The sequence below is a fragment of the Mustelus asterias genome, chromosome 9 (assembly GCF_964213995.1).
Source record: "Mustelus asterias chromosome 9, sMusAst1.hap1.1, whole genome shotgun sequence".
NCBI lineage: Eukaryota > Metazoa > Chordata > Chondrichthyes > Carcharhiniformes > Triakidae > Mustelus > Mustelus asterias.
Genome location: NC_135809.1, coordinates 64,919,527 through 64,942,627, shown reverse-complemented (window position 1 = coordinate 64,942,627; position 23,101 = coordinate 64,919,527). Strand labels below are relative to the sequence as shown.

The window sequence follows — 23,101 nt, the reverse complement described above, 5'->3', positions numbered from 1 at the left end:
TTAATGTTGCTGATTTTAAAGGTTGGTGGCGATTGAGGAAGGATGGGAGAACATGCAAACTCCACACAGACAGTGACCCAAGCTGGGAATCGAACCTGGGTCCCTGGCGCTGTGAGGCAGCAGCGCTAATACCACATCAGATTAGCCATGATGATGATCAGCCAACTCCCGCTTCTAATTTGTATGTTCATACAAATGTAGCCAACGATGCCAGCTGGAAGTTACATGTTTAAGTTTATTTATTAGTGTCACAAGTGGGCTTACATCAGTAATGAGGTTACTGTGAAAATCCTCTAGTCGCCACATTCGGCCCATTTTAGGTACAGTGAGGGAGAATTTAGCGTGGCCAATGCACCTAACCAGCGCGTCTTTCGGACTGTGGGAGGAAACCGGAGCACCCAGAGGAATCCCATGCAGACACGGGGAGGCGGTGCAAACTGCATAGACAGTGACCCAAGCTGGGAATCGAACCTGGGTCCCTGGCACTGTGAGGCAGCAGCGCTAACCACTGTGCCACCGTTTTGTGTGTTTGCATCAGATCAAGCGAGGCTTGAGTTTTAGCTGCGATACTATCAATGGTGGAACAGGTTGCTGGGTTTCTGTAATCCGTACCCTAGAAAGTGCCAGCTCCATTAAAAAAGCAGCACAAAAAAAGTCCTGGATTTTGTGTTTCTGCACGGAGATTCACCACATTTCCCATTTTTAGTACCTCCCTTAACCAGGAAAGCAAGAGTGAGAGTCAAGGTGAAAGCATGGAGAGATGGCATGGACAATGTTGATCAATATGGCTTTGTTCATTCTCCTCTCAACTTAAGATTCTTGTTGCTCCCAAGCAGCAAACAGTATTTAACTACTCAAGTCAAGCCTCAGAATCACCTCAAACTCAAATGTCCCTTTTCCCAGGACCTCAATAGCAATGAAATTGTGGAATCCCTGGGTTTTCCCATCCTTCCTCAATCGCCAGCAACATCAACACACTACTGGCTGATTTATCCCATTCTTCTCCTATTATTCTCAGCCCTGGCAGTGTCCTGTACTCTGGTCTTCTGCCTTTCAACTTGGCCTCATAATTAAAACAAAATAAAGTTTATTTATTAGTCACAAGTAAGGCTTACATTAACACTGCAATGAAGTTACTGTGAAATTCCTCTAGTCGCCACACTCCTGCGCCTGTTTGGGTCAACGCAACTAACTAGATGTCTTTCAGACTATGGGAGGAAACCGGAGCACCCGGAGGAAACCCACACAGACACGCGGAGAGCGTGCAAACTCCACACGGACAGTGACCCAAGAAGGGAATCGAACCCAGGTCCCTGGCCTTGTGAGGCAGCAGTGCTAACCACTGTACCACCGTGCCTTCCATTTAAAATAAAAAGCAAAACTGACCCACCAGGAGCAGCCTAGTACAATTTCCAGTCTGGACATGATGCAGTAACAGGTTTCAAAGACACGGCACAGTAGCACAGTGATTAGCACTGCTGCTTCGCGGCTCCAGGGACCTGGGTTCGATTCCCGGCTTGGGTCACTGTCTGTGTGGAGTTTGCACATTCTCCTCATGTCTGCGTGGGTTTCCTCCAGGTGCTCCGGTTTCCTCCCACAGTCCAAAGATGTGCAGGTTAGGTTGATTGGCCATGCTAAAATTGCCCCTTAGTGTCCCGAGATGTGTAGGTTAGAGGGATTAGCGGGTAAATGGGTAGGGATATGGGGGTAAGGCCTGGGTGGGATTGTGGTCGGTGCAGATTCGATGGGCCGAATGGCCTGTTTCTGCACTGTAGGCTTTCTTTCTAAACAATCACTACAGCATTTGGGTCCTTGATTCACCCCTTTCATTACATACCTGCCGAGAGCCAAGCGACACCAGCCGGATCTCTTTGCCAAATGGACTTTTCTGAACCTCATGTATGAATTGAGCAAGCTGGGAGTGTGTACGGCTGCAATAGTAAATCTGGGAAGAGAGAAATTGAGTGAGGTCAGCTCAAACTCACAAGGGTGCTCACACCCAAATGCTCTTGGTGCTCACTGTCTGCCTCTTAGTTCACTGCAGCATGATCTCACCCAAATTACCTTGCATCTGACCCTGTCTGAGGAGGTGAGTTAGCACCACAGTGGGACAACCTCATTCTCTATGGGGACAAAGATAAAACTGCACCCCACTAATAAATTATTTTCTAAAATCCGCATGTCTAGGTACTCTCTATGACACGGTGGGGATACTTCACAAGGTACAAAGCCCTCTTGACTAAAAGATATAGAAGTTAAATTCCCAGTCTCCTGTTGAGTTAGCTGATCTCAGTAAGAGAAATAGTCGGGATGCTACAGTTGGCCTCAAGTGTCCGGGAGGGTAGGGTGGGTTAACAAACAATAATCAACTTTTGATTACGTCTGCTGGTGGGAGGTATCCAGCCATAACAGAATCAGACTCACCCAAAAGCTCCTGTCCTCTAAAAATAATTAAATATACTTAGCAATTTTACCCTAACCTCTCAATTAATTATAGCCCAATCCTAACTCCAAGTACCCATTTACTTTCTACATAAAAAGGAGAATGTGCGACTGTATTTAAATACAAGACCTACTTCTGTAGATTTAATGTGTTAGTAACTACTGAAACTATTTGAATTCAAGTGGCTCAAGCGAATGGTTTCAAATTAATCATTGGAACTTGTTATAAGACTCCAGGACAGGGAGCCCTTTGTGACGATCCACATTGGGCACAAATCACTAAAACAACTGGATTAAGCAAAATTTGTGCTCCAAACCTTTGTCACGTGCTCTTCCTCCAAATCATCCTCATCAGACAGGCTGGAAAAGAGTAGAAAAAAGGGATGAAGCACTCATAAAGCATCATAGAAATATCAGTTTACATTGAGCAACACAACAGGTATTAGTTCTCCACAGACTTTCCTAATTCCCTTATTGTGGACTGAGCTATTCCAGTCTGCACAATTTTACTCTCTAGTCTCCCAGTTTTCTTCTGGTTTGCTTTCTTCCTTCTTTTCTCAAGATGCATCTCTTTGCATGGATATGTTCCAGGGAGATGGGCAGCCGACACATGCTTCCGTAGAGATGGCCATTTTTACACAAGGACAATCTGCTCATGACCAATATCTGCAACATAGACTGTCCAGTAGCACTTATGGGATAGAGGTCAGAAACAGGTACCTGGGCTCCTCATTCTTCTCTCGCCCACAAGCAGGATAGTCAGTTGTAGCTTCAGATGCAGCCTGGCTGAGATTAGTTAACTGAACACGACCAGGGATTGAAACTGGGAACTTCTCAAGCATGCAGCTTTGTGATTACCATTTTTATTGGTGCTTTCCTCACAGCTTTCCCCAATGTTCTTCTAAGTTTAAAATTCAGGCCAGTGTACTTACTAATGTTGCAACACTGTCATCATTGAGTTCAGGTTTTCTTGTTCAAAACAAAGCAACAGGAGAAACACGCACCCCCCTCCCCTCCCCTCCGAGCTGAAAAGTTCAGCAGCATCAAGGTCAATTCTCCTAGCTGCGGTTCAGTGACTGTACTTCTGCCCAAGTCAGGAAGTTGTAGATCTCACTCATGTTATCCAGGCTGACAGTCCAGCTGCTTGCTCAGGTGGATGTAAAAGAACTAAGAGCATCTGAAGAGCAGGGGATTCCTCCCAGTACAGTGATCAATATTTATCAGTCCACCTTAAAACATTAGTACATAGCAATATCCCATGAGTAGCAATGAACACATTGGTTGTCACTTTTCACCACTTGAGTACACTTCAAATTTAGCTGTAAAGCACTTTTCAGAGACATCCTGGGGTCATGAAAGGTGCTAGATAAATGTACATTATCTTTCCCTGAAAGAGATAACACCAGAACTTCCACATACTTGGAACCCTTTGGTTTCTTTTCATCATCGCTCTCATAATCTGCCAGAATGAAGCTCTCGTCCTCCCTGTCCAGAATCTCTGCGCTCGACGCCTGCTCAGGAGTCACCACTTCTCCACTCAACTGAATGAGACGTTCAGTGTCATCATCGTCATCTCGCTGCGAACAAGCACAGGTTAAATGGAGAATATTCTGGCAATTTTTCGTCAGAGGGAAAATATTTAGCATATCCCACAGAGCAGACGAAGTGCTAGGGTACTGTGTGTGGAGACAATGGGTGGAATTTTACCAGCACGTCCGTCTGAGGTTCGTACGATCCCGCCCAAAGCCAACAGAGAATGCCGTTCTCTGAACCTCACCCGCCCCCGGAATCGGGGCAGGCGTGACAGTAAAATTCTGGCCAATGGGTTTTTCTTTCAATGAACAGAGGCCATTCTCTCCTCTCCTGTATTTAAGCCCCTGCTGAACTGTGTACTGAAAACTGGCTGCAAGGCCCACAGCTAATGGAGTAATCAAACTGTGCAGAGGGTAACAATAATGTTCAGAACATTAGATTCAGAGAGCAGAGTTATAATTCAGTAAGCCAGCTGGTGAAGGATAGAACTATAGCCAGAGCCAATCTTTAACATACTTTTACAAGTTTTTATTTACAGGGATACATATCACAAGGATCTCCTAACACAACAACCACACTGTTTCAGTCTGTTCCTAATCATAGGGGCACAAACGAATCTCCAGGTAGTGTCCACTACCGACACAGTTAATATATTCTCCCTAAATAAAATTAGAGTTTATATTTACCAATATTTCAAAACAGAGTTCAGTCAGAGACCTCGATATTCTGTACGAAGCGGGACACCCCTTCCCTAAATCTACCAGTTTCATCCTACTTGTATCTTGACACTTGATGACTTTCATCCACCCATTCACTCAAGTTTATAGATTTCCTTTCTCTCCAGCATTCCTTTCAAGCCAGCAAGGTAAATCTGTAACCTTTTCTTACGCCCTTCTTATGCAGCATTCCGTCAATCACCGCAGGGTTCCTTTCAAACTCCATTCTCAGCTGCAGTGTTCATGACCATGATGTTCATACTTTAACACAGGTCTCCAAGCTCATCATTTGATTTGATTCATTATTGTCGCATGTATTAACATAGTGAAAATTGTTTCTTGCGCGCTATACAGACAAAGCGTGCCGTTCTTAGAGAAGGAAACGAGAGTGCAGAATGTAGTCATAGAGTCTCTACAGTGCATAAGGAGGCCATTCAGCCCATCAGGTCTTCACCAACCACAATCCCACCCAGGCCCTATCCCCAGAACCTCGTGCATTTACCTTAGCTCGCCCCCCTGACCCTAAGGGGCAATTTAGCATGGTCAATCCACATAACCTGCACATCTTTGGAGTGTGGGAGGAAACAGGAGCACCCGGAGGAAACCTACGCAGACACGGAGAGAATGTGCAAACACCACACACAGTGACCCAAGCCGGGAATCGAATCCGGGTCCCTGGCACAGTGCTAACCACTGTGCCACCATGCCGCCCTAGTGTTACAGTTTTAGCTAGGGTGCAGAGAAAAATCAACTTAATGCAAGGTAGGTCCATTCAAAAGTCTGATGGCAGCAGGGAAGAAGCTACTCTTGAGTCGGTTGGTACGTGACCTCAAACTTTTGTATCTTTTTCCCAACAGAAGGTGGAAGAAAGAATGTCCAGGGTGCGTGGGGTCCTTGATTATACTGGCTGCTTTGCCGAGGCAGCGGGAAGTGTAGACAGAGTCAATGGATGGGAAGCTAGTTTGCATGATGGATTGGGCTACATTCACAACCTTTTGTAGTTTCTTGTGGTCTTGGGCAGAGTAGGAGCCATACCAAGCTGTGATACAACCAGAAAACATGCTTTCTATGGTGCATCTGTAAAAGCTGGTGAGAGTCGTAGCTGACATGCCAAATTTCCTTAGTCTTCTAAGAAAGTAGAGGTGTTGGTGGGCTTTCTTAACTATAGTGTTGGCATGGGGGGACCAGGACAGGTTGTTGGTGATCTGGACACCCAAAACCTTGAAGCTCTCGACCATTTCTACTTCGCTCCCATTGGTGTAGACAGGGGCATGTTCTCCACTATGCTTCCTGAAGTCAATGACAATCTCCTTCATTTTGTTGGCATTGAGGGAGAGATTATTGTTGCCACACCAGTTCACCAGATTCTTTATCTCATTCCTGGACTCTGTCTCGTCATTGTTTGAGATCTGACCCACTAAGGTGGTGTCGTCAGCAAACTTGAAAAGCGAGTTGGAGGGGAACTTGGCCACCAGTTTTAGGTGTATAAGGAGTATAGTATGGGGCTGAGAACACAGCCTTGTGGGGCACCAGTGTTGAGGATGATCATGGAGGAGGCGTTGTTGCCTATCCTTACTGATTGTGGTCTATGAGTTAGGAAGTTCAGGATCCAGTCGCAGAGGGAGGAGCTGAGGCCCAGGCCATGGAGTTTGGAGATGAGTTTCATAGGAATAATGGTGCAAAAAGCTGAGCTGCAGTCAATAAATAGGAGTCTGACACAGGTGTCCTTGTTATCTAGGTGTTCCAGTGTTGATGCAGGACCAGGGACTTCCATTAGAAACTACACCGATGTTCCAAGTTCAGTACCTAACCATTCCCCATGATTTTGTTTATAATAACTCCTTTGTCCTCATTACATATTATTGTAGAAAGAGCAAGTCTGGTCGCCAGATCTGAAGTGAAGAATGAAAATACTTCTCTCCTTATCCCATACCTTTAGATGCAACAACCTGCAGGATTGAAGGAGCACTGAACTGTCAGATAATGTTAAACTGAAGCCACATCGGCCTGCTGCGTGGAGAGAAAGATCCCATAGCACTATTTTGAAGAAGAGCAGAGCTCTCCCTGGTGTCCCAGCCAATATTTGTCCCTCAATCAACATCATACAAAAAACATCTGATCATTATTGATAATTGTTTGTGGGAGCTTGCTGTGCGCATATTGCCCACCATGTTTCCCACATTACAACAGTGACTGTACTCCAAAAGTACACCTTTGGCTGTACAGTGCTTCGAGATGTCCAGTGCTCATGAAAAGCGTTGTATAAATCATGCAAAGCTTTCTTTTTAATAGTCTTGTAGATTGTTCATCGACCACACTTGCAGCTGCGACTTGGAGTCTGCAGGCAAGTTTGATTCAGACAGAGTCAATTCATTTCCATGTGTTGTTAACCCTTTATTGTCAGCACCAGGTTTCAATGTCTTTGCAACCTCAGGGGTCTGAGCATTTGACTCTCTGGGCACCTCAAGTTAAGTCAGGAGTCTAACAACACCAGGTTAAAGTCCAACAGGTTTATTTGGTAGCAAACACCACTAGCTTTCGGAGCGCTGCTCCTTCGTCAGATGGAGTGGATATCTGCTCTCAAACAGGGCACAGAGACACAAAATCAAGTTACAGAATACTGATTAGAATGCAAATCTCTACAGCCAATCAGGTCTTATAGATACAGACAATGTGAGTGGAGGGAGCATTAAGCACAGGTTAAAGAGATGTGTATTGTCTCCAGACAGGACAGCCAGTGAGATTCTGCAAGTCCAGCAGGCAAGCTGTGGGGGTTACTGATAGTGTGACATAAACCCAACATCCCGGTTTAGGCCGTCCTCATGTGTGCGGAACTTGGCTATCAGTTTCTGCTCAGCGACTCTGCGCTGTCATGTGTCGTGAAGGCCGCCTTGGAGAACGTTTACCCGAAGATCAGAGGCTGAATGCCCGTGACCGCTGAAGTGCTCCCCCACAGGAAGTCTTGCCTGGTGATTGTCGAGCGGTGTTCATTCACCCGTTGTTGTAGCGTCTGCATGGTTTCCCCAATGTACCATGCCTCGGGACATCCTTTCCTGCAGCGTATCAGGTAGACAACGTTGGCCGAGTTGCAAGAGTAGGTACCGTGTACCTGGTAGATGGTGTTCTCACGTGAGATGATGGCATCAGTGTCGACGATCTGGCAGGTCTTGCAGAGGTTGCTGCGGCAGGGTTGTGTGGTGTCGTGGTCACTGTTCTCCTGAAGCCTGGGTAGTTTGCTGCGGACAATGGTCTGTTTGAGGTTGTGCGGTTGTTTGAAGGCAAGAAGTGGGGGTGTGGGGATGGCCTTGGCGAGATGTTTGTCTTCATCAATGACATGTTGAAGGCTCCGGAGGAGATGCTGTAGCTTCTCCGCTCCAGAGAAGTTCTCCACTCAAGTTAAACCATTGCTCTTAACAACTGACTCAGATACAGGCATACATTTTCCAAGATCCATTAATCATGCCAAAAAACACCCTTTTCCACAATTACAAAGGATTTTATGGAAGTGTCTGGAGGCAGCACATGGTCTCCTATTAAATCCTTTTCCAAAATAAAGTCAGCATTGTCAAGAGGCAATTTGGATACCACCCCTACAACAACAGAATCACAAACTAAAGCACAGTTTCAATGCATTCTACACAGTGGAATAGGTCAAAAATAGCGTTTTTTTTCTCTATAGAGAAATTCACCTCTTCTGCTAACATTTGTGTTAGAGTCAACCCTGTACCTCAACCTCATGTCTCTAAGAATAACTATCTTTTTGGCCCCTTTATCAGACAAAAATACTACTTCAAATATAAAACTCTCATGTTTTGATCTACACCCACTGTGAACAAAAGAGCTCTAAAGTTTTCAAAATCTTGATCAAGCATCCACCTAATATCATCGATCAAAAATAATTTCTTTTTCTCTATTGAGAAAAGTCTCACAAAAGTCTTCATTTTGCCTCTTCCTCAGATTTCCAAAATTTTGCCTCTAAGCTTCTGGGGTTTATGACAAATAGTCCTGAAGATTTGTACACCAGAACCTGCCATGCCCCTAGCCAAGCTGTTCCAGTACAGCTACAACATTGACATCTATCTGACAACGTGAAAGATTGCCCGGTATGTCCTGTACACAAAAGACAGGATAAATCCAACCCGACCAATTACCACCCCCATCAGTCTACTCTCTATCATCAGTAAAATGATTGAAAGGGTCATCAATAGCACTCTCGAGCAGCACTCACTCAGCAATAACCTGCTCACTGATGCTCAGTTTGGGTTCCATCACTTGGGATCACTCAGTTACTGACCTCACATAGCCTTGGTTCAAACTTGGACAAAAGGGCTAAACTCCAGAGGTGAGGTGATGTGAGAGTAACAGTCTTTGACATCAAGGAAGCAGTTGGTGAAATATGGCATTAACAAAAGCTAACAAAACTGGAGTCAATGGGAATCAAGAATAAAACTGGTTGGATTAATACTGCCACATAGGAAGATGGCTGTGGTGGTTGGGGATCAATCATCTCAGCTCTAGAACATCACAGCAGGAGTTCCTCATGGTAGTGTCTTAGGCTCAACCATCTTCAGCTGCTTCATTAGTGATCTTCCTTCCATCATAACGTCAGCAGTGGGGATGTTTGCAGATGACTGCACAATGTTCAGCATCATTCGTGACTCCTCAGATACTGAGGCAGTTCATGTACAGCAAGACCTGGACAATATCCAGGCTTGGATATTGGTAGCAATTAACATTCATGCCAGGTAATGATCATTTCCAGCAAGAGAGGATCTAACCATTGCCCCTTGACACTTAATGCACTACCATCGCTGAATCCGCCACTATCAACATCCTAGGGGTTACCATTGACCAAAAATTCAATTGGACTAGCCATATAAACACAGTGGCTACAAGAGAAGGTCACATGAGCCTTGTATCCAGGTAGAAAGGCTGACGAGTCATCATAGAGTCCCTACAGTGCAGAAGAGGGCTATTTGGCCCATCGAGTCTGCACTGACCATAATCCACCTGGGCCTTAGCACCATAACCCCACATGTTTACCCTGATAATCTCGCTGACACCAAGGGGCAATTTAGCATGGCCAATCAACCTAACCTGCACATCTTTGGAGTGTGGGAGGAAACTGGAGCACCCGGAGGAAACCCACGCAGACACAAGGGGAATGTGCAAATCTTCACACAGATAGTGGCCTGAGGCCAGAACTGAACCCGGGTCCCTGGTGCTGTGAGGCAGCAATGCTAACCACTATGCCACCATGCCACCAATTTAGACTTCAATTCTATTCCTATCGTGGAATCGAATAACCTGTTTGAAGTATAACCAGCCACAATTTGCGATTCTCAACATCTTCCTGGACTTGGAAGACAAACAGTTTATCCACTTTTAGCACAGATGCTTCCAGTATTGACCACAACGTAAGTACCTTGCATGGTCTTCCCAGTAAAACAACCTGGGCTCCTCTTAAATCTTTAACAAACAAACCAGCCATGTTTACTGTCAGCAGAATTCAGAACACATCACAAGTTCTATACCCGGCCTTCTTTTTATCCTAAAATTAAAGAAGTCCCAAAACAATCGTATAAAATCTTATTTCAAAATGGCAGGTAGGCTGAAATGGAGAATTGCTACCTAACAGAGTGATAGGATGTATGGGAAATATGACAGAACGGGAAGTATCAAGACCCCAGCTACCTCCCACAGCAATGAGGTCTTGTCAATATCTCGATCAATATTGATTGAGACCACTGAAAAAGAAATTGGTTATTATCTATGTGTGTTTGCGGAACCTGTGTGTAAAGTGACTGTCGAGTTTCCTACATATCTAAAAGTATTTTGCTGGTTGTGAAAGGCACTCTAGAAATGCAATGTTTTCTTTTGCTACACCAAGATTACATAATTGAGGATGGGTAAGTATATCATACTGACTTCAGAAAGGAAAAACAAGATGGTGCAATGGGAAGGCAGTAGAGAGGACAAAGGATCTTCTTCAACCAAACCCTCATAAGCAATGTTGCAAATGAAAATAACATTTCAACACACAGCACTTCCATCCCCACAAATCCAAACACTTCCTTCCACACCTCTAGCTTAAAGAATCTGTACCTTGCGTTTTGAAGCATATTTAAGCTGCACATTGTTACGTATTTGCTCCAAACGTTCTTCTCTCTTCTTTCTTTTCAATTCTTCATCCTACAAAAGTAAGTTTGGAGATATCCACATGCTTTTAGGATAAGCTCTGACTGAAGATAGCAATTTGTTCACCCCCCCCCCCCATATACTTCAAATTGCAGGGAACTAATCCATAGTCCCTACAACAGTTCACAGAGTAAGTAAATCATTTGTTTCCAGGCGAGTCAAACTCATAATTCCTCTCCACAATGTTCAGGGGAAGTGTAATTATAAAAAATAGGAAAAGTCCAAATTTTTGTTCATGGGCTTTCTCATTCAGACTAATTGAGACAGGAATTTTATTCCCCTTGGTTCTCAGCAAGGAGCTAGTGAAGGATAATATCTGGACTTTTGAATAATTCTTCCACAGTATTTTAAAGTTTATTTATTAGTCACAAGTAAGGCTTACATTAACATTGCAATGAAGTGACTGTGAAATTCCCCTAGTCGCCACAGTCCATCGCCTGTTCGGGTTAATGCACCGAACCAGCACGTCTTTCAAACCGTGGGAGGAAACCAGAGCACCCGAAGGAAACCCATGCAGACACGGGTTTTTATTCATCAATATTTTGCTCTTCCTCTCTTTCTTCTACCCCATGCCCCAAGTGTCCTCAGGTCAGTGACTTCTATTAATCATTCAGCCTTACCTAACCGTAAGGTGCCAAACCCACTCTTATAATCATCAGTTTCTTTCTCTGTGATATTTGAATCTTTACAATTTGATTTCCTCCACGGCATCTGATAAAGTTCTGAACATCGTATCGTTAGAACAGTTTTGTTGTGCTTCTTGTTGAAACCCCTGTTCCCATCTCCTGTCTTTACTGGATTCTTCACCGATTGATATTCCTCAATCCACCAGAATTCCTATATCCATATGACAGACTTCGAGGACCAGACAGCAGTGGTATTGTCACTGGATTAGAATCCAGAGACTAGGATTCGAATTGCACCATAGCAAATGGTAAAATTTGAATTCAACAAAAGATTCTAATGAAGACCATGCAACTATTGTTGTAAAAACCCATCTGAGTCATTCATGTCCTTTAGGGAAGGAAATCTTATATCTATATATAAAAAGAAAAATACTATAGATGCTGGAATCTGAAACAAAAACAGAAAACGCTGGAAAATTTCAGCAGGTCTGACAGCTCTGTTCTCTCTCCACAGATGCTAACGGTTTTGAGTCTGGAGAACCTTCATCACAGCTGAAGTCAAAGCTCTGACAAAGGATCAGCTAGACTTGAAACGTTGGCTCTATTCTCTCTCCACAGATGCTGTCGGACCTGCTGAGATTTTCCAGCATTTTCTGTAATCTGCCATCCTTACCTGGTCTGGCCTACATGTGACACCAGACCCACAGCAATGTGGTTGACTCTTAAATGGCCTAGCAAATCACTCGGTTCAAGGGCAATTAGGGATGGGCAACAAATGCCCACATCCCATGAAGTTATTCTTTAAAAAGCCCCACTATTTTTTAAGTTAGGTTTGTTAAGTTGGGAAATACAAATTGCATGGGTGGCATTAGCAATTAAAGGTCATCAAATGATCTCACCTCAAAATTATGACTCAACTGACCTTTAACTTATCGACCAGATCCCGCTCAGCCTTCTTCTGCACAAATTCAGTAATCCAGTCTAATTCACCAGAGGCCTTAGCTCCTGACTCCTTGCTGTTAACAGCTGTGGAATTCTGGAGATCCTGGGATAGCCCTTGCTGTGGTGCACGATCTTCTAAAAGCTGAGCCGCTTCCAGTTTTTTCTTCTCTTCAAAGTCTCTGAGCCAAGTGAGTGCTCCGCAGATGAGACTCAGCGACTTCCCCTGAGGAAGTGAGGGCAGTTGTAATTCAGGGCATTTGCAAAGTTGCTTGACTGAGCATCTAAACTCTAAATAGCTTGACCAACTCATGTAACAATTAGACTTTAAATTAGTTTAAATGGACCCAGATTGCAGTAAAATATTACATTCTACTCTTATAAAACAGCAAACAAACCAACATACCTGTGAATAGTGGTGAGGGATATCAGTAATACATTACTAAATTTGTCACACCTGTCTCAACTTTTCTCCCATTATATATTCCTATATCTACACTTATAAACGCAAGCTCCTAAATAAAGTTTAGCAACCACAAGTACTCTGCGGCCAATGGCGAAACTGGTCTTATTATTTCAATCATTAACTAAGACTTGCTGTTTTTTTTGTCCTTAATTCAAGCTAACTTTGCCATAAACAGAAGGTCAGAGGTAGGGATGTTCACTGCAGTGTTCAGTAAGCAGCCCCTGCCAACATGAAGGAGGACTTAGAAGACATTCAGGCTTTGGCTTTTCTATTTGGCATAAATTTAAGGTAAGTGTGTTTTAAGTAAAGATATGACTGGAGAGCTCAGTCCCTTGTTTTGCATGGCTTGCAGCATGTGGGAATTCTTCCACACTCCTTGCACTTTGGATGATCATATTTGTTAGAAATGCCACCAGTTTGACTAGCTTAAAAGCCAGGTTTCGGAGCTTGAGCGTCGGCTGGAGGCACATTTGTGAGGTTCGTGAATAGTAGGATCTTTGACATGGTCCCCCCTGCAGAATGGGTGACCACCAGTCAGAGGAAGGGGGCAGGGCAGGAAGTCAGGAAGACCCCAGAGTACATCTCACACAAGAACTGTTTTTCTGTGATGGAAAATGGTGACTGTTCCTTTGGGGAGTGAAGCCAGATCTAGGTTCACAGCACTGTGGGAGGCTCAGCTGCACAAGGAGGAAGGAGTAAGAATGGAAGAGCAATGGTGGTAGGAAACTTATTAGTGAAGGTTGCAGACAGGCATTTCTGCGGCTGCAGACGTGACTCCAGGACAGTGTGTTGCCTCCCTGATGCCAAGGTCACTGAACAGCTACAGGGAATTCTGAAGAGGGAAGGTGAAGAGTCTGAGGTTGTGGTTAATATTGGTACCAATGGCATAGGTAAAAAGAGGGATGAGATCCTGCAAGAAGAATTTAGGGAGCTAGGTAGCAGATTGAAAAGTAGGACCTTAAAGGTTGTAATCTCTGCATTACTCCCCATGCCAGTGCTAGTGAATATAGGAATAGGATATAGCAGACAAATGCATGGCTGAACAGATAGTGCATGAGGGAGGGCTTTAGTTTCCTGGATCACTGGGTCCATTTCTTGGGAAGGTGGCAAAGATAGACACGATAAGGCACAAGCGATTATGGCATGGCTGGGTGGCATTTATTTTAATGCAGAGTCTTACGAGTAAGGCTGATGAATTGAGGCTGTTGATTAACACATAGGAGTCTGATATTACTACTATACATGGTTGAGGGAGGGTAGGACTAGCAGCTCAATATTCTGGATTTTAAATCTTCAGACAAGACTGGGATTGGGGGGTTGGGATGGGGGGCGTGAAAGAGGAGGTGGTGTTGCAGTATTGATCAAGGGGTCAATTCTGCAGCGAGAAAGGATGATATCTTAGCAGGCTCCTCAATCCTTCTCATGTGGGTAGAACCTAAAAACAAAGAAGGGGCAAACACTTTGCTGGGAGTGTATACAGGCAACTAGAGAGTCTGGGAGAGGTAGAAGAGCAGATACGTAAGCAAATCTCAAGTGTAAAAATAATAGGGTAATAATATTTTTAAAATTTATTTTATTTATTAGTCACAAGTAGACTTACACTCACACTGCAAGTTACTGTGAAAATCCCTTAGTCGCCACACTCCGGCGCCTGTTCGGGTACACTGGGGGAGAATTAATGTAGTCTCACAACATCAGGTTAAAGTCCAACAGGTTTATTTAAATAAACCTGTTGGACTTTAACCTGGTGTTGTGAGACTTCTTACTGTGTTTACCCCAGTCCAACGCCAGCATCTTCACATCAGGAGAATTTATGGCCAATGCACCAAACCTGCACATCTTTGGACTGTGGGAGGAAACCGGAGCAACCCACGCAGACACAGGGAGAATGTGTAAATTCCACACAGTGACCCAAATAGTAGGGGATTTCAACTTCTCCAATGTTAATTAGGATAGTTGGGGGGGGGGGGGGGGGGGGGATCTGCTCCAAAGATGTGCGGGTTAGGCTGATTGGCCATGCTAAAATTGCCTCTTAGTGTCCTGAGATGCATAGGTTAGAGAGATTAGCGGGTAAATGTGTAGGGATATGGGGGTAGGGCCTGGGTGGGATTGTGGTCGGTGCAGACTCGATGGGCCAGATGGCCTCTTTCTGCACTGTAGGATTTCTATGATTCTATGGTCAAAGTGGGAGCAGCTACTTGTAGGAAAATCCACATCAGAGCAGTGGGAGTCATTCAAAAAGGAAAGAGAGAGTGTACAGGGTCAACATGTCCCTGTAAAGGTAAAGGGTGGCACCAAAAAGTCCAGAGAACCCTCGATGTAAAGGGATTTGCAGGATTGGATAAGGAGAAAAAGTGAGGCTCATGTTAGATAAAGAGGCCTCAAACCAGTGGATGCCTTAGAGGAATATAGACAGTGCAGAAAGTACTTAAAAACAAAATGGAAGAACGAAGAGGGGGCATGACAAAACACTGGCAGGCAAAGTAAAGGAAAATCCTATGGTGTTTTATAAGTATATTAAGAGCAAGAAGGTAACCAGGGAAAGAGTAGGGCCCACTAAGGACCAAAGGCAATTTGTGTGTGGAGCCAGAAAACCTAGGAGAGGTATTAAATAAATATAGTACATCTGTGTTCAATACGGAGAAGGACGATGTAGGTGTAGAAATCAGGCTGTGATATAATTCAGCAGATTAGCATCAAAAGGGAGGAAGTATTAACAGCTTTAGTAAGTTTAAAAGTGGATAAATCCGCAGGCCCAGGCGAGATGGATCCTTGGCTGCTGTGTGAGGCAAGGGAGGAGATTGCAGGAGATCTGCAGCTAATTTTCAAAAACTCTCTGGCCACAGGAGATGTCGTAAGAAGTTTAACAACACCAGGTTAAAGTCCAACAGGTTTATTTGGTAGCAAAAGCCACAAGCTTTCGGAGCCTTGAAGGCTCCGAAAGCTTGTGGCTTTTGCTATCAAATAAACCTGTTGGACTTTAAACTGGTGTTGTTAAACTTCTTACTGTGTTTACGCCAGTCCAACGCCGGCATCTCCACATCACAGGAGATGTGCCAGAGGACTGGAGGACAGCTAATGGGGTACCATTATTCAAGAGGGGAAGTAGGGATAAACCAGATACAGTGGAGCCCCGTTGTAACGCTTTAGCGCAAAATCGGATATGACGCGATGAATCGTTGGACCCTTTTTTTGCTCTTTCCGGTTTAGTGATTTAGCGCGACCCCAATAACATTCGCGATAACATTTTATGGACCCCAACCATCGCGTTACAACGGGGCTCCAGTGTAATTACAGCCCAGTGAGTCTAACTTCAGTGGTAGGGAAATTATTGGAAAATATTCTGAGGGACAGAATTAATCTCCACTTGGATAGGCAGGATAAAACAGGAATAATCAGCATGGCTTTGTCAGGGGGCAGATGACGCTTTACAAATTTGACTGAATTTTTCAAGGAGGTGATGACATGTGTAGATGAGGGCAGTGCAGTTAATGTAGTCTACATGGACTTCATTAAGACCTTTGACAAGGTCCCGCATAGGAGACTGATCAAGAAGGTAAGAGTCCATGGGATCCAGGGCAATTTGGCAAACTGGATCTAAAATTGGCTTAGTAATAGGAGGCAAAGAAAATCATAGAAACCCTACAGTGCAGAAGGAGGCCATTTGGCCCATCGAGTCTGCACCGACCACAATCCCACCCAGGCCCTACCCCCACATATTTACCCGCTAATCCCTCTAACTACGCATCTCAGGGACAATTTGTAACCTGGCCAATCAACCTAACCCACACATCTTTGGACTGTGGGAGGAAACCGGAGCACCCGGAGGAAACCCACGCAGACACGAGGAGAATGTGCAAACTCCACACAGACAGTGACCCGAGCCAGGAATCGAACCCAGGACCCTGGAGCTGTGAAGCAGCAGTGCTAACCACTGTGCCACCATGCCGCCCTTCTATCCTCCCAATTCCATTCGTCCAATCCCAACCCCTCAATCCCAATCCCATTCACCCAATCCAAAAACCTGCAATCCCAATCACCCAATCCCATCCTCCCAATCCCAACCCCTCAGCCCCAACCTCTCAATCCCAACATCCCAATTCCATTCACCCAATCCCAACCTCTGAATCCCATTCACCCAATTCCAATCACCCAATTCTACCCTCCAAATCCCATCTACCTAATCCCAACTGTCCAATCCCAATCTTCAAATCCCATTTACCCAATTCCAACCCCTCAATCCCAATTGTCCAATCCCAACATCCCAATCCTATTCTCCCAATCCAATTATCCCAATCCCAACTGTCCAATCCCATTCTCCCAATCCCAACTGTCCAATCCCATTCTCCCAATCCCAACTGTCCAATCCCATTCTCCCAATCTCATTCTCCAATCCCAACATCCCAATCCCATTCATCCAATCCCAACCTCTGAATCTCAATCACCCAGTTCTACCCTCTGAATCCCATCTACCTAATCCCAACTGTCCAATCCCAATCTTCAAATCCCATTTACCCAATTCCAACCCCTCAATCCCATTCTCCCAATCCCAAAGGGTGATGGTTGAAGGTTGTTTTCGTGACTGTGTCCAGTGATGTTCTGCAGCGATCAGTGCTAGGTCCCTTGAAGTTTGTAGTGTACATTAAAGATCTAGACATGAAAATGGGGGGGATATGATCAGTAATTTCAAAGGTGACATGAAAATTGACGATGAGGTAAATAGCAAGGAGGAAAGGTAAGATTCTAGGAAGTACAGAGGACCAGAGGGAACTTGGGTGTATGTCCATAGATCAGTGAAGGCAGCAGGATAGGTAGATAGGTGGTAAAAATGCAAAAGGGACACCTGCCTTTATTAGCCGAAACATTGAACATTGAGCAGGGAAGTTAGGATGGAGCTGTATAAAACACTTGTTAGGCCACAGCTCATGTCTTCTGTGCAGCCTGGGCTGGAGCATTTCAGCTTTGAAGAGAAGACAGATAGGCTGGGGTTGTTTCTCTTGGAGCAAAGAGGAGTGATTGAAGTGTACAAAATTATTAGGGACATAGTTAGGCTAGATCGGAAGAGACTTTTCCTCATTAGTAGAGGGCCAATAACCAGGGAGCATAGGCATAGATTTAATCATAGAATCCCTACAGTGCATAAGGAGGCCATTTGGCCCATTGAATCTACACAGACTCTCTGACAGAGTATCATACCCCCACCCTATCCCCACATATTTACCACTTAGATAGCTAATCCATCTAACCTACACATCTCTGGACTGTGGGAGGAAAGTGGAGCACCCAGAAGAAACCTACGCAGACATGGAAAGAATGTGCAAACTCCACACAGCCCCCCAAGGCTGGAATTGAACCTGGGTCCCTGCCACTGTGAAGCAGCAGTGTGAACCACTTTTGCCACTATGCAACCCTTAAAAAGTAAGGAACAGGAGATTCAGAGAGGATTTGAGGAAAATATTTTTCACTCAGAGGGTGACGGGAATCTGGAACTCACTGCCTTGAAAGGATGGTAGAGGCGGAAATCCTCATAACATTCAAGAAGCATTTAGAGGAGCACTAATGCCACAGCATACAAGGCTACAGATCAAGTGCTGCGAAATAGGATTAAAATAGATAGGTGTTTTTAATGGCTGACACAGACACAATAAGCACATCTTTCTGTACTATAAAGCTCAATGATGCTATATCACGTGGGTGGCACAGTGGTTAGCACAGCTGCCTCACAGCTCCAGGGACCTCTGTTTGATTCCCGGCTTGGGTCACTGTCTGTGTGGAGTTTGCACATTCTCCCAGTGTCTGCATGGGTTTCCTCCTGGTGCTCCAGTTTCCTCCCACAGTCTGGAAGACATGCTGGTTAGGTGCATTGACCTGAACAGGCGCCAGAGTGTGGCGAGTAGGGGAATTTCACAGTAAATTTATTGGTGTTAATGTAAGCCTTACATGTACTAATAATTAAATAAACTAACTTTTTGGCTGATAAGTGGTAAATGCCAGGCAATGACTATCTCCAATAAGAAATCTAGATATCTCTTGATGTTTAACTGTATTATCAATGCTGAATCTGCCATTATCAACATCGTGGGGTTAACTGGACCAACAACTAAAATAGTGGCTACAAGAGCAGGTTAGAGGCAGGGAATTCGGCAGAGTAACTCACCTGCTGGTTCCTCAAACCCTGTCTACCATTTACAAGACAAACGTCAGGAGTGTGATGGAATACTCTCCACATGCCTGGATGAGTGCAGCTCAACAAGCTCAACACAATCCAAGACAAAGCACCTCACTTGATTGGCACCTCATCCAGTTGGCCCTGCCCCCTCAGCCTCACCCCCTTGGCACTGCCCAAGGGGCACCCCTCACACTGCCCCCACGGTCCTAAGGTTCTCGACAGCGAGGATCACATATGGTCCCCATCAAGGGAGACATGTCATGATGGCCTCACCGATGAGAACCTTCACCAGTGAGGCCGCAGAGGCAAGTGAGCCCAGGCAATTCTGACCCGGGCTCACCTGTAATATTTAAATCCTATATTAATGTGGATTAAATGTTACAATCTCACCGGATATCCGGTTTGCGCCTGATTTCATGCCTCGCATGATCTTACCGGCTCACCCCACCCATCGGCCGATAGGACGAAATGGTAAGATCGCAGCCTAAGCGTCAATTTAACATAGCCAATCAACCTAACCCGCACATTGCTGGACTGTGGGAGGAAACCAGAGCACCCGGAGGAATGTGCTCCACACTGTACCACCATGGTGCCCCACTGGGAGAGGCAAAAGGGATAAATGCAGGAAACAACACAAACAAGTGATCAGAGATAACCTTATCTGTAACTGACATAAAATTGAAACATACCGTTCCAGTGGGACTCTCAAATATTCCAATCTTCCCTGCTTCAAGCACATTGTATAGTGCAGTCATGAATTCCTCCTGAATAGAGTAGGGTTTAAAGGGAAATAGAAATCTAGAGGAAGCTTGCAACTTCTCTTCAGCCATATCCTATAAGGGAGATAGACAGAGTGTGCAGTAACTGTTAAATGACAATTGCCAACTTAAGTCCAGCGACAATAGCTCACTGGTAATGGTTCTGGATTAGTTACACTTGCAAATTCAAATCACACATGATAAGTCAAGAAATAAATTAATTGATCCTTGCCCTCTTTTTAGATCAAACCAAATAAACAAAGTCAGATTAAATCAGGACAAAGTAAAAGGGGCAGCTCCCCAAAAAGGAGGGGAAACAGCCAGAACAGAAATCAAAGTACAAAGGAAACTTAAAAACATCAAATTAAAATGTGATTATTGGGGTCAATAATGCACCCCAACCCCTGCGGTGCCCAGCGGGCACGGAAAGCGTCAACCGCGCCCGTGGACACCGCATGCTCCCTCTCCAGGGACACCTGGCCGTGAACGTAGCCGCGGTAGAGGGGAAGATAGTCAGGATGGACGGCCCCCTCGATCGCCCGCTGCCTGGACCGGTAAATGGCGCGTTTCGCCAGGCCCAGGAGCAGGTTCTTAATTGATCCTTGCATTAAGCAGGAGATTCATCCCATGTGATCTACCCTTCATTAAGCAGGAGATTTATCCCCAATAAGGAGACCCATTCCTCACAAGGAGATCCAGCCCCTCAAGGAGATCCAGCCAATCAATAACAGAATGTGGTTGAGGCCAAAACGTTGTCTGATTTCAAGAAGAAATTAGATATAGCGATTGGGACTAAAGGGATCAAGGGATATGGGAGGAAGGGGGATCAGGATATTGAATTTGATAATCAGCCATGGTCAAGATGAATGGTGGAGCAGGTTCGAAGGATCGAAGGACTTATTCTGGCTTCTAGTTGCTATGTTTCTGTAAGGAGATCCAGCCTATCATGAAGGAGGTCCACCTTTCAAAAGGAAATTCAGCCAATCAATAAGGAGATCCAAACCATGGGATCTACCTTTCAATAATGGATGTTCCTGCAGAGATCCACTTCTTCAATTAAACCATCAACAAGGAGATCCACCTTTCACAAGGAGATCTACTCGATCAAATGCATCCTCAATATTATCCATCCCAATGAGATCTGCTCCTTAATGCGGAGATCCATTCAATGAATTCCACCCCAAAGTGATCCACTCCTCAACACTGAGATCCACCAACGAAGAAGGGGTGTCTCTTCCGCTCCTGATCCGGCAGCAGAGCGTATGTTACCAGTGTCAACCCAAGGACGCAGGCCGTCAGCAGTAGCAGCAGCCCACCTTGCTTTGTGCGGGGCCTTAGCCGGTTGATAGGTTAATCGAGGCCCCGGCTTGGGCCTGGCTCCGCTGCTTCAAAGAGCGCGCGAGTGATGCGGTCTCGAGGCGGGGCTTCCTCAGGGTGAGTGACAGTACCGCCTGGCCAATCATCGGCCGCCAGGGTGGGAAAGAACCAATCACATCTCCTGGCCCGAAAACCAATCAATGGTTAGGAGAGTGAGGGAGTGAACCCGCCTCACTACAATTAACCAATCACAGCTCACCTTTCCTGTGTTAGCCAATCGGAATATTCCAGGCAAGTAGCCAATCAGAATACACTTCCGCCACAGGCAGCGACCAATGGCATTGAGAGAATTTTCTGGAGCAGCCAATGGCAGTGGGATGGTTAACTGGAGCAGCCAATGGCAGTAGGATGGTTAATCGGAGCAGCCAATGGCAGTAGGATGGTTAATCGGAGCAGCCAATGGCAGTGGGATGGTTAATCGGAGCAGCCAATGGCAGTGCGAGGATTTTCTGGAGCAGCCAATGGCAGTAGGATGGTTAACTGGAGCAGCCAATGGCAGTGCGAGGATTTTCTGGAGCAGCCAATGGCAGTAGGATGGTTAACTGGAGCAGCCAATGGCAGTGAGAGGATTTTCTGGAGCAGCCAATGGCAGTAGGATAGTTAACTGGAGCAGCCAATGGCAGTGGGATGGTGGGACGGGCGACACGATAGCACAGTGGTTAGCACTGCTGCTTCACAGCTCCAGGGTCCCGGGTTCGATTCCCGGCTCGGGTCACTGTCTGTGTGGAGTTTGCACATTCTCCTCGTGTCTGCGTGGGTTTCCTCCAGGTGCTCCGGTTTCCTCCCACAGTCCAAAGATGTGCGGGTTAGGTTGATTGGCTATGCTAAAAAATTGCGCCTTAGTGTCCTGAGATGCGTAGGTTAAAGGGATTAGCAGGTAAATAGACAGGGATATGGGGATAGGGCCTGGGTGGGATTGTGGTCGGTGCAGACTCGATGGACCAGATGGCCTCTTTCTGCACTGTAGGGTTTCTATGATTCTATGAGCTGGAGCAACCAATGGCAGTGGGGTGTGTGTGTGCTGTTGGCGGGAATGAAAGACACGACAATTCACTTCATGCCCAGAGCCATGGTTCAGCAATCAAGGTAGCTTTATTACGCCAGCAGGAAGGCAACACAGGTCTTTGGCCATTCTCACCCTTTATTCTCTCTGTGGACAGCCATTAGCAGTGTTTTCCCCTGGTTTCTGTGGCTATGACTCACCTTTCATTCCCTCACCCTGCAGTATAAATATCTTCCACTTTCTATGCCTTTTAGCTTTGACAAAGGGTCATCTGGACTCGAAACATCAGCTCTTTTCTCTCTTTACAGATGCTGCCAGACTTGTTGAGATTTTCCAGCATTTTCTCTTTTGGTTACATAGAACATAGAACATAGAACATTACAGCGCAGTACAAGCCCTTCGGCCCTCGATGTTGCGCCGACCAGTGGAAACAATCTAAAGCTCCTCTAATCTACACTATTCCAATATCATCCATATGTTTATCCAATAACCATTTGAATGCTCTTAATGTTGACGAGTCCACTACTGCTGCAGGCAGGGCATTCCACGCCCTTACTACTCTCTGAGTAAAGAACCTACCTCTAACATCTGTCAGAGAATCAGAGAAACCCTACAGTGCAGAAGGAGGCCATTTGGCCCATCGAGTCTGCACCGACCACAATCCCACCCAGGCCCTCCCCCCACATATTTATCCACTAAGCCCTCTAACCTACGGATCTCAGGATTCTAAGGGGCAATTTTTTTTTTTTAACCTGGCCAATCAACCTAACCCGCACATCTTTGGACTGTGGGAGGAAACCGGAGCACCCGGAGGAAACCCACGCAGACACGAGGAGAATGTGCAAACTCCACACAAACAGTGACCCGAGCCGGG

The 23,101-nt window shown here is 45.4% G+C and overlaps 1 protein-coding gene across 3 annotated transcripts in view; it reads right to left on the bottom strand.

The window, feature by feature from the left end:
* ddx11 (DEAD/H (Asp-Glu-Ala-Asp/His) box helicase 11) overlaps nucleotides 1-21,290 on the bottom strand; it is a 76,920-nt gene extending 55,630 nt beyond the window's left edge. The window contains exons 1-7 of one of the 3 annotated variants that reach the window (XM_078220282.1): nucleotides 20,863-21,290; nucleotides 19,779-19,922; nucleotides 12,438-12,680; nucleotides 10,797-10,883; nucleotides 3,862-4,019; nucleotides 2,760-2,802; nucleotides 1,838-1,945 (exon numbers count right to left, since the gene is read on the bottom strand). In XM_078220282.1, coding sequence (XP_078076408.1) covers nucleotides 1,838-1,945; nucleotides 2,760-2,802; nucleotides 3,862-4,019; nucleotides 10,797-10,883; nucleotides 12,438-12,680; nucleotides 19,779-19,919 — 780 coding nt within the window. In that variant the 5' untranslated portion in view covers nucleotides 19,920-19,922; nucleotides 20,863-21,290. The remainder of the gene's footprint in view (nucleotides 1-1,837; nucleotides 1,946-2,759; nucleotides 2,803-3,861; nucleotides 4,020-10,796; nucleotides 10,884-12,437; nucleotides 12,681-19,778; nucleotides 19,923-20,862) is intronic. The other 2 variants (XM_078220285.1, XM_078220284.1) reach the window with 2 other exon arrangements.
* Between the last annotated feature and the right edge of the window lie 1,811 nt (nucleotides 21,291-23,101).